Source organism: Otolemur garnettii, unplaced genomic scaffold (genome assembly GCF_000181295.1).
Source record: "Otolemur garnettii isolate 467f Iridium unplaced genomic scaffold, OtoGar3 scaffold00106, whole genome shotgun sequence".
Lineage (NCBI taxonomy): Eukaryota > Metazoa > Chordata > Mammalia > Primates > Galagidae > Otolemur > Otolemur garnettii.
Window position 1 is genome coordinate 2,946,417 of NW_003852501.1, and position 12,264 is coordinate 2,958,680.

Consider the following 12,264-nt stretch of genomic DNA (forward strand, 5'->3'; position numbering starts at 1 on the left):
AAAAAAAAAAAAAAAAAAAAGTACTGTTTGGTTTTTGAGTTGTTTGTGTAAACAAAGGTGACTACACTTTTAAAGTGCCACTTGAATATTCTCAAAAGCCTTGGAGGGCAAGCTTTGAATCCTTCACTTACAAAACAACTCAATCTTTTTTTTAATAGAATCAGCTCTCAGATATGATGAATTAGCCCTAAGGGTTACATAGTAGTTCATTTTAAAAATCAACCTCTAGTTTTATTCAGGCTTGAAGGAATAGCACTTATTCTTCTAAACTTGTTTTCTTATTGCTCTAGCGCATAAAGTCAGGCAGAGATGGCAGTGGGGCCTCCCGTGGCAAAAGAGAGGGGAGCGCCAACAGCGGTAAGTGCTTCCTGTTTCCTTCAAAGGCTGGGTCTCACAGATTTCTGGTCCACGGAAAACATCTTGAAATAATCCAGAAGTGTCCTTTAGCTGTCTGTTTGTTTTATATACACAGTAAAACCTCACTTATTCTAATCAATTTGGTAAATAGTCTGATAAGTAAATGAGTGTATATGTTTAGCAGATTTTAGTTTATAAATAACCATCTTGTTACTCATGCTAATTGGTTAATATACAAGTTTTTATTTATTAATCAACCTGTCAGGTTAGACAGATTATCATTGATGAGCATACTAATGAGGTTTTACTGTGTTACACTTGAAAATTTCCATCTGAAGGAAGTACCATGAGAAGTAGGATGGTCTTCTAGAACACCAGTAGCCCCAAATCTTTAGTCTGACTTTTAGTGTAGCAATAGTGCCAATCTAGGAGTTAGGAGATGTGGTACATGCCCCTCTTGATCATGACAGCATATATATATTCCTTTGGGCACATAAATGCTATGGAAGTTGAGTGATTTCTAAAGTTCTTTCATCTCTTAAATTCCTTAACTCTATGACTTCTTGTGACATCTTTACTTAATAAGTTTTATAAAGTTTTTTATCCTTTCTCCCCATCAACAAAAATCTACCTTCTTTCTCTACTACAAGTAGGTAGTATAAATTAAACTTAGTAGAACTTTGGTGATTTTTAAAGAAGCTAATTGAAAAAAAGAAATCCCAAATTGGGAATCTATACCTACATTCTCTCCTATCCATACCCAGCACTCTCAGGCATATATGACCCTGCTCCATGTAACTACCCAGTACTCTGTCTTATCTCTTTGTAATCTTAGAGACAGAACAAAGACAAATGTAGCTCTTAGTTTAGGTAAGCCCCTTTTCTTTTTGAAGACAGTTTTACTCTGTCACCGTGGATATAGTGCAGGCATTACAGCTCGCAGCAGCCTCCTCACACTCTTGGGCTCACGCGATCCTCTTGCCTCAGCCTCCCAAGTAGGGGAGGCAGAGCTCAGGCAGTCTACCTGCTTAGATGACCCAGAGTGCTAAGATTACAGACATGAGCTTCCATACCCAAACCAGGTAAGCCTTTCATTCATTCACAAATTTACAGGATTCATATTGTATACTAAGTGCCAAGGACATGGGGACATTGTGATTCCTGTGCTCAAGAAAGTTAGAATCTAGTTGGAAAGACACATAAGCTCCTAATTCTGCTATGAGTGCTGCCACGATAGAAAAATGCACATGTGTTTTCTTATTTTCTTAGGGATAGAAACTGCAGTTGAGACAAAGACTTCTTCTTGAATTGAGAAATCTGCTTTGCCAAGTATGTGTAGGCAGTTACGATTATCAACAGCATCTAGCTCTAGCCAGACCACTTGATTCCCTAGGGCTTATTCCACCGTCTCTACCGGAACCTCATAGTCCTATCCTGTTTACTTAAGCCACAAGAGTCATTACCCAGGGCTAAGTAAGAGCAGCATTGAGCCCGAGTGCCAAAAGCGGTCTGTCACATCAAGGAGCAGTCCTACCTCTTCAGCCTCTGTGGTCCTTAGGGACACTGCTGTCCTCTTGCTATCTTATGACCCCCAGATATCGCCTTACTTCTGCCCCATACACACTTTCCCCCAAACTCATGCTTTAATAGATCCATTTGACCATCTGGTGTTACATTAAATCTGAGTCCTATGGTCCCACAGTCTTCATAAAACAGAGATGGCTATACAGGCCCACAGACCCTTATGCAAAACCTCTGAGGCTAGGTGTGTTGTAGAATGGAGAACTTTTTGGAGTTGTGGTACCTTAGCCATGTTTCATGTATTATCCATGGAGAGCATCTCATAATGAAACCTCCTGTTCTTTATTAATTCAGTGTAATGTGAACATTGAAACTAAGGATATATGAAGACTATAACTGTCTTCACATCTTCAAATCAACAAGTTTTACACTCAAGAAAAACTTGGCTTTCAGAGCTCTTTGGAATTGCTTCTTGGCCTTTTGGCTAAATTCAAGTGTGGAACTGTTTGGAATTTAGGATTATAGATAAGGGATCATGGACCTATACCAGAAATGTTAACATTCAAAAAGTCAGCAGACAAGCCATTGTGCATCAGTTGAAAGAAACTCTTAATGCTACTTGCTCATCCGTGCTGTTAGAAGAAGTTCTTTTGAAATTGTCCCTTTAAAGAATAACCCCTAGGGAAGTATTAATTATTTATTAAAATTCTAGTACCACCCTAAGGACCCTATACTTTCTTCTGAAAATCTTAAATTCGTAATAAGCAATCAGTTCCTTCCAAACTTTAGTAAACTAATGTTAAGTTTTCAGAGCCCCTGGTAGTTCTTAAGCTTATAAAATCTCTACCCTAAAACTGAACCTCAGTTTCCAAATGTCTTCACTCTGAAAATCTGTCTCCCAAAGAAATTCTGGAGCATGCCCTGAGTAGTGCAGAACTGTGTAGCCCTGCCCTAGAGGACAGTGTCCAGGGACTCACCCCAAGTAAGGATCTCCAGGAAGACTGGTGGATGCCTCTTGGAAACATCAAATGAAGTCCAGATGCTCTGGCATGAGGAATCCTTGGCCTCTCTGGTGACCTGTTCCCTATCAGTTATGCTGGGCTTAGAACAGGAGAGTTCTTTGCCCTTCTTGGGACCCCCTCCAGTCAGTGTCAAGGCAGGGAAGAGGGGCAGAGGAAGAAAGAGGTAGGGCTGACCACCCCAGGGCTGATACCTGTGTTCAGGAAAAGAGAGGCCTTCTTGTTGAAAAGTCATCATCTCCTTATCTTGGCCCCCTACTACTGCTTTTTCATTTTTAATCAATTACCTTTTCCCCATCCAGTCCATTTCAGTCCAACACAAATAGTTCTGTTGCACAAATAAGCTTTTATTCTCATCAGAGGGACTTTGAGAGTAGAACTTCTGTGCTTGTTTGGCATTTTACTAGCAGGGTTTCGTGTTGCTTGGTTCTCTTGGCACAAGCTTAAAGCACTAGGCAGTCCCTTTTGGGGTGCTTTTTCCTCCTATCATTTGCCTTTTTGCTCCTGATATACCTGATATCTTGAGTTACATACCATCCTAGACTTCTGCCCTTCATCCTGTGGTCAAGTAGGGATGCCTCTTTATGGTGTTTATGCTGACTCCACCTGACATTTTTTCAGGTAATCATGTTTTCTGTCTCCTTTCTCCAGTTCTCAGCACAGCCCATGCTCCAAGGCAGGCCCTAGCTGTCAAGTAAGAATAAACCAAGCTATGTTGCCTCTCTCTCTTTCTTCTTCCTTCTGCCTGGTGGGCTCTCCCAGAGTACCTGTAGCCACTGCGGATGTACCCCCATCCTCACAGCAGCCACCTTCCCAAGGCACTCTGTGGATAGTGTCCCTTATTCATTCTCATTCCCCATTTAGGAATTCCCAGAATAAACCAACAGGTAAAAGGGAGCTCAATCTCACTTGTCTTCCACCTCTAACCTGTGAAACCTAGAGATGCACCTTTACATCTTAGAATGGAATATTCAGCCCTTTGCCTGCATTAGATTCACAATTCAGATCTGGGGAAGGGACAGTTTTTATATGAATCTATAGGAGGCTTGCCTTAAGCTAGTTTAAATATAATATGTTAAAACAAATGCAGCATCTCCAACTAGATCTTTAAAGTAATGCTTAGAAGAAAGGACCACAGGGAACTTTAGTGTATCAGAATTATTGATTTGTGTCCAGGCATAGTGGCTTCCACCTATAATCCCAGCACTTTGGAGACTGAGGCAGGAGGAACCCATGAGCGCAGGAGTTTAAGACCAGCCTGAGCAAATCAAGACCCTATATCTACTAAAAATAGAAAAATTAGCCAGGCGTTGCAGGAGGCACCTATAGTCCCAGCCACTTGGAAGGCTGAGGCAGGAGGATTGCTTGAGCCCAGGAGTTTGAGGTTGCTGAGAACTAGGTGATACCTCAGCACTTTAACTTGGGGTAACAAAAAATTATTGATTTACATTATGTATCTGTTTTAGAAATGTTTAAGGGCCCTTGAAAATTTGTTACAGGTTTTTGTTTTCTGGATCAGACTAGTTTTATTGCTCCTCATTATCACTGTTCATTTGTTTAGTGCACTTTAGCTCCCTTCCTCGTCAGTGGTTCTCAAACTCTAGTATGTATCAGAATCACCTGGACACTTGTTAAACAGAGTGCTGAACCCCATCCCCAGAGTTTCAGATTCAGTCATGCTGTGCTGAGGCCTCGGAACATGAACAAGCTCCCAGGTTACACTGCTGTTACTGCTAGTCCAGGAACCACACTAGGAGAACCACAGTGCTACGTTAAATGAGGTAGTACAAGACTCAGTGTGCCAGAGTGGATAAATGACACTACTGCTATTACCACCATCGCCATATTCCCAGTATATGGCAGTCTTTACTCATTCAGCCTATAGCCTGACACCTTGGTGCTGTACCTCTTAGTGTGTCACCTTGGGGAGCCTCAATAAGGTAGAGTGAGCATTACCTGCACAACCCATGGAACCAGCTTACACATGGCCTAGCACATCCCAGATGATGAGTAAATAGTAGCTACTTTTACTGTCATTACTTGGTACAGATTGTGTTCGAATGACTAGGCCTTGGTTTAGAATTTTTATATCCCAGGATTTTGAGTACTTTAGTTTGTTTTTGTAGAATTAACTTGGATTTAACTTATTTTAACTATTTGAAGTAAAAATGCATTACTTTTTTAAATGCACAAGTTGAGGGTAAGGTTTTAGCAACTCAATGCCAAAACATTGATTCAGAAAAATTAAAATAAAATCAAGCCACACTTAAAGTCACCTTTCAAAAGCAAGGCTATATTCTGTGATTTAAAGTCTTGATAGTTAAGGGTATTTATATTCTAGTGGATAAACTGATGAAGAAGATAACCATATTCTTTCCTGTTGTGTTGGCTACATTTAAAAGGGCAGGAAATTCACAGAACACTTACCTGCTTCTCATGTGTAGCTGTCCTCAAGACACAAGAATGCCTTCTCATATGGCATTTATATCTTTGCATGAGTGACATTTTGTGACTTATTTTGAATATGGCGTTATTAAGGTTTTATTTATAAATTGCTTTTTTGTTTACTCTGTTGATTCTTAATGGCTTGCTGTTTTTTTTAGTTTGATTTTAATTATGTCTTGGGTATGAAATTTTCCTTGGGTATGAAAATGTATCAATTTTATAGTGAAAATAATTTTATAATTAAAATCAGGATAAATGACTCAGTGAACAGAAATTCACTTTATGGTCACTTTTTGAGGAACATTTTCTTTTGTAAAGTACACTGTAACCATGTTTTATTTTATTTTTAAAAACTTGAAGTTGTGCTTTAAGAATATAGACCAAGGGTGGCTATATTCTCTTTTAAAAACTTGAAATTGTATTTTAAGAATACAGACCAGAGATGGCTAGAACTCCTTTCTGTGGTTTTGCTGGGCCTTGATGGTGTCACAAGCAAAAAGTGAATAAGTCATTTTAAGTGCCCACCAGGGATGGAGAGACACAGATTATTGTCAAGGAACATACACTCCGAGGATGTATAGATGCCCAAATATGAAAGGACCAGGTCAGCAAAATGCAGCGAATTACACAGAGGAAGCACTGGGCATGTTTGGGAGGAGAGAATCTCGGGAGGCAAAGGGTGTCTCAACTTGAGCACCCATTCACTGCAGAGATTTAGATCATAGTCCTGCTGGACACACTTGTATCCAAAGACTTTGGGGAAGCTTGATGAGTAGTAAATATTTACAGCACTGTAGTGTTTCAGTGTTACAGTTTCAGAAGAAATTTGCATATGCTAGTGTCCCCTGCTGGTCTCATCTGCTGATAGTACCCTGTGTTCTAATTCTCTAATCCTAGGTTGGCAGACTTTATCTGTAAAGGGCCAGAGAGTAAGTAGTTCAAGCTTATGGGCTACCTCTCCTCTGTGGGGACTGCTGTACTCTGCTATTGGGTCTCAAAAGCAATTGCAAACAACTTACAGTGAATAGTGTGATGGTATCTATAAAACTTAATTGTTGGACATTGAAATTTAAATGTCATAAATTTTGTGTGTCATGAAATATTATTATTCTTTGCTTTTCTTCCCAACCGTTTAAAAATGTATAAAGCATTCTTAGCTCTCTGGATATACAAAAACAAAGTAGGCCAGATTGGGCCCACAGACTAGAGTTTGCTAATCTCTGCTATACAGTCATACTTCCCATGAATATTCTTGTAATGACAGATAGAGTCTAGAAATTAGCCTTTTGGTCAAAGTACGTAGCATCTAATCTGAGTAAGATTCTGTATCAGTGAACTTCTTTCTTTTCTGAAAACTGTCTTAGCCATTTATAACTCAGTCACCTTCAAATATGTCAATACACTAAGATAAAGTCTGTGAGGTTTTGTGTCTTCAACAGAATATGTTCCTTTCCCCTGGCCTTAGCCCACTGCCCTGAGTTTAAGGTCACTGTGAGTAATTCTTCAGTCTTGGCATTCATTCGTCATCCATGGATCCCCTTTTCTCAATACATCACTTCTTATGTGACCTTGGGCAAGTTACTTAATTTCTGTTATTTCTCATCGGTAAAATGAGAATGAAAATAGCATCTACCTAATAAAGCGGGAAAGAGGAGATGAATTCATACATGGAAAGCCCCTAAAATAATTCCTGACATGGGCAAGCACTTGTAAGAGTGAATGTGGTTATCACAATTGCTGTCTGACAAAGGAGCACATGGCAATACTTGGGATCCTAGGGTCCACTCGAACTCCAGCATCCTGTTCTTACTGCAGCTGCTATGGGACCTCTGACTATGTCATCACTGGTGCCTTTTCCTACCACTGCAGGGTCACATTTATCCATGCATGAAGGTAAAGGTAAACAAATGTACCTCTGTCTTACTATGGAATTTAATTTTAACTTTTAAAACAAAAATCCTAAAAATTACATATAAAAACTAGTATTGGTTTTATTTGGAAAACTGGATATTTATTCCAGTAACACTGCTGGTAATCAAAACATTTGTGAAACTCCTTTTTTTAATTGCCATCAGAGGCAAATTACAAAAAACACAAGGAATCCATTCTAAAATTCTTACAAAAATGCTGAGCCTAGTGGCTCACACCTATAATCCTAGCACTCTGAGAGGCCAAGGTGGATGGATTACTTGAGCTCAAGATTTTGAGACCAGCCTGAGCAAGAATGAGGCCTCATATCTAAAAATAGCCAGGTGTTGTGGCAGGCACCTGTAATCCCAGCTACTTGAGAGACTGAGGCAAGAAGATAACTTGAACAAAAGAGTTTGAGGTTGCTATGAGCTATGACACCAGGCACTCTTCTGAGGGCAACAAAGTGAGTCTCTGTCTCAAAAAATAATAAAATTTTTATGAAAGTTATTTATATAAGCACACATAGACACATATGTATGCATATATATCTTTAATATATACACATATGTGTATCTTATATATACACATGTGCATACATGTAACAGGTACACTTCATCAGTTCTTTCTCTTCTTTCCTTCTTTCTCTTCCTATTTCTCTGCCTTTCTATAAGCAAAGAAACATTGATCAAGTTTGTGGCCATATAGGTGCTCTGTAAATACCAGCATCCTTCCAGCTTCTCATCCCATATTCTCTTTACATGCCAACGATTGAGTTAAGCATTTAAGTTGCAAAATGTAATAAAAATATAGCACATCAGTTACCTTTTTTGCTTACATCTTCACTGAGTCCCTCCCCAACCCCCTCTCACTTGCTTATTATAATAGTTATCAGGGTCAACTTTTCCATCTTTGCTATATCCTTGTTACCTATTTTGTTAGGTAATACTATAATTGGATCAGTAAGAGAAGAGGGTAAGAGGTCACTGCAAACTGAGAGTCACTGTAAAATGACTGTAATAATGTAAGAATGAGCTAAAATTCTCAGTGTGAGACTAGACTCAAGCAATGGTCCTTGTAAAATTATGTGATTTATGCCATCTAAGTGGACAATGTTATTACTTTCTTAGTCAGTGGGGGTTAGGAGGGTACTTTGGATTCGTAGGTGTACTCTGCTGCCCCTGAACTTTGCAAAGGGACAGGAACAAAGGAAGATCACCTTCCTTATAACAAGAGGATAAGCTACTTCCAAGTCAGACTACAGAGTACCTAGAAGTAAATTGGACAACAGACTCTTGCCAAAGGTCTCAAAGGTGTTTCTGATGTTCTTCAATATTTCTAGACATAAACAAAAATTTTCTTATACTTAAGGAATGAGAATAGATCTTTCTTAGTGATTATATCTTAGTAGTTGCTAAATTGAGTATCATATCAGGAATAGGAGAAGAGAGACCAAAACTAACTTTTAAAAAAAGTCTAATGGTTAATGAAATCAATTTTTAGCTCACAAAAGATAATCATTTACAAAGAGATTTGAAAGAGTAAGGACCACTATGTTTGTAACATTCAGAGGAATGGGCAGACTTTTTTAGAAAGTTTCACTTTAAAATACCACTTTTAAAAAATAAGAAACTGGGCTTGGCACCTGTAGCTCAAGCGGCTAAGGTGCCAGCCACATACAGCAGAGCTGGTGGGTTTGAATCCAGCCCGGGCCTGCCAAAGAGCAATGACAACTACAACCAAAAAATAGCTGGGCATTGTAGCGGGCGCCTGTAGTCCCAGCTATTTGGGAGGCTGAGGCAAGAGAATCGCTTAAGCCCAGGAGTTGGAGGTTGCTATGAGCTGTGATGCCATGGTACTCTACCCAGGGTGACAACTTGAGCTCTCTCTCAAAAAAAAAAAAAAAAGAAACCAATAATAATAAGAAACTGATATGGGTTAGTTAATAGGCTTCCTAAGAATACAAGGAATATTGAAGAATTATTGAATATGTATTGATTAATTGAGCTTGAATACAACAAAGGGTTATTAGCTATTTCAACCAACATAGTGTTGATAGCCCTTTGTAAATCAGTCTCCGTATACTTAGAAACAAAATTCAGATTCCAGTGATTTAAAAAGTAAATGGGTGGCAAGGAGGTAGAGAAGAGGACATAAAGTATTCTGTCATGCATGGTGGTGCATGCATGTGCAGCCTCACCAATAATTAAATAAATGCATACTAACCTATAAAATGAACAATGATTCTTTTTTAAAAAAAGATAATTCTTGGCTGGGAGCAGTGGCTCACGCCTGTAATCCTAGCACTCTGGGAGGCTGAGGCAGGAGGCTTCCTTGAGCTTAAGAGTTCAAGACCAGCCTGAGCAAAGCAAGACTCTGTCTTTACTAAAAAGAGGAAAATAAACTAGGCATAGTGGGCACTTATAGTCCTAGCTGCTTAGGAGGCTGAAGCAGAAGGATCACTTGGGCCCAGGAGTTTGAGGTTGCTATGAGCTAGCCTGAGGCCATAGTACTCTAGACCAGGCAACAGTGCAAGAATGTCTCAAAAGAAAGAAAAGAAAAGATAAAAGTACAGCAAGGATGAGATTAGATGAGTATTCTCAAACACTGAATTATTTTGGAAGGAGTTTTAAGTGTACACCCTGCTGGAATATTTGATAATATTCATCAAGACCTTTAAAATGCCCCATACCCTTTTAGAAACTGATTTTAAAGAAATAAGATTCTGGCAAAAAATTATGCGCACACATGTTGATCACATTATTTATGTTAGAAACATTGGGAATAAATTCTATGTTAAACTGGAAATAATGCCCAGTTAAATTACGTTCTCTCCAGTTGCTACCCTTGGCAGTTACTACAGGCCCCTTTGTCCTCCCTTTTGGCCTATATCCTTCATTGGGCTTCCTTGGCTGATCTTTTAGAGGCATTATGTTGCTGTTGGGAGCCCTAGAGACTTAGATCATTTAACATAACAGCTTCAAAAGATGATATAACTTTCAAAAACAATCTTACTTGCAACTTGAATGCAATGAATGGTAATAATTACACAGTGTCTTCCTATCTACTCTCTAAACAAAATAATGTTCACATAAAAGTGTACAGAAATCAATAAAAGGAGAAAAATGCAGGAAATGCAGACTTTTGAGCATCTTTAATGTTATAGCCATGACATTATGGAAATTATTTATAGAAAATGTTTAAGGTACAAGCCTTCCACAGACTGTGACGATCCTAAAGGTAGTGGCTGTGTCTCCTTTTGCCTTGGCCGTGTGGGGAACAGCATGAGGTATTGACTGAGCAAGACCATAGTTGACACTTAATCGGAATTTAAGATATCATTGATGGTGTTAAAGAAAGCTTTACATTTTTCTTGTTTTCATTACTCATGTAAATGTATAATGTACTCAGTTTTATAAGATTGGTGAATTTAAATATGATTAAAATATCTCAGCCATAATCTGTGTAGAAAATTACTGACAGAAATGAAGACATTGATTTTCATCTTCTCTTTATAGTTTTTTTACTTTTATAAGTTATTTTCATGCTTATAGAGAAAATGAAAATAACTCTGTGGAAATTTATTTGAAAAGAAACTTTCACCAAAGCTTATGTAGTTAGCCCCTTAATTTTACATAATTTGGTCTGTGAATAGAGCCCATTATCATCTTAGTATGAATTGCCTTGTAAAAGCACTGGTCAAGGCAGGTAGTCTGCCACCAAGTATTATACAAATACTTGTAACATTTGTCCCAAGTCTCATATTAAGGCAAGAAGGAGGTTTGGTTACATTAGATATTTCACGTAAGTGGAATCATGAAGCATTTGTCTTTTTGTGACTGGTATATTTCACTTCGCTTAATGTCATCAAGATTCAACCATGTTGTAGTATATAATGAGATTTCCTAATTTTTGAAGTTGAATAATACTCCATTTTACATATATATTTGTATATATATAATTTCTTTATTCATCTGTTGATGGACATTAAGGTTGCTTTTATCTTTTGGCTATTGTGAATAATGCAATAGTGAACGTGGGTATGAAAATATCACTTAGAGATCCTGTTTTCATTTCTTTCGGTATATACCCAAAGGATCATGTGCTTGCTATTTTTAAATTTTTGAGAATCGCCATTGTTTTTCACAGTGGTTCACCATTTTATATTCCTTTCCGTGGACTGCACAAGGGTTCTAATTTCTCCCCTTCCTCACCAACACTTGTTATGCTGTTGCATTTCTTTTCATTTTATTCTGTGTGTGTCTGTGTGCATGTGTGTTTATTAGTGGCCATTCTAATCAGCATGAGATGATATATCACTGTGGTTTTGATTTGCATTTCCCTGATGATTAGTAATGTTGAGCTTTTTTTATTTTTCTTTTTAGAGACAGAGTCTTACTTTATTGCCCTCAGTAGAGTGCCATGGCATCACACAGCACACAGCAACCTCCAACTCCTGGGCTTAGGTGATTCCCTTGCCTCAGCCTCCCGAGTAGCTGGGACTACAGGCGCCGGCCACAACACCCGGCATTTTTTTGTTACAGTTTGGCTGGGGCCGGGTTCAAACCCATCCCCTCAGTATATGGGGCTGGCACCCTACACACTGAGCCACAGGCGCTGCCCAATGTTGAGCCTTTTCTCATATGTTTGTCAGCCATTTGTATATCTTCTTTGGAGAAATGTCTCTTCAAAGTCTTGCCCATTTTTTAATAATATTATTCTGTTCTTGAGTTTTAGAAGCTCTTTATCTCTTCTAGCTGTTAACTCCTATCAGTAATGTGGTATGCAAATATTTTCTCCCATTTCATAGGTTGCCTATGTACTCTATTGATATTTCCGTTGCTGCACAGAAATTTTGAAATTTGGTATAGACTCATTTGTCTATTTTTGTTTTTGTTTTACATGCTTTTGTCATATCCAAAAAAAATTGCCAAATCTAAAGTCATGATGGTTTCCCACTATGTTTTCTTCTAGGAGTTTTGTATAATAGTTTCATATCTTTTTTTTTTTTTTT

At 38.4% G+C, this 12,264-nt stretch overlaps 1 protein-coding gene across 3 annotated transcripts in view; it reads left to right on the forward strand.

Moving 5' to 3' along the window:
* The window catches only part of IFT88 (intraflagellar transport 88), a 122,888-nt gene that overhangs the window by 104,505 nt on the left and 6,119 nt on the right, over window positions 1-12,264 (forward strand). For all 3 annotated transcript variants that reach the window (XM_012809491.2, XM_023517246.1, XM_023517247.1), the window contains one exon: window positions 291-357. In XM_012809491.2, coding sequence (XP_012664945.1) covers window positions 291-357 — 67 coding nt within the window. The remainder of the gene's footprint in view (window positions 1-290; window positions 358-12,264) is intronic.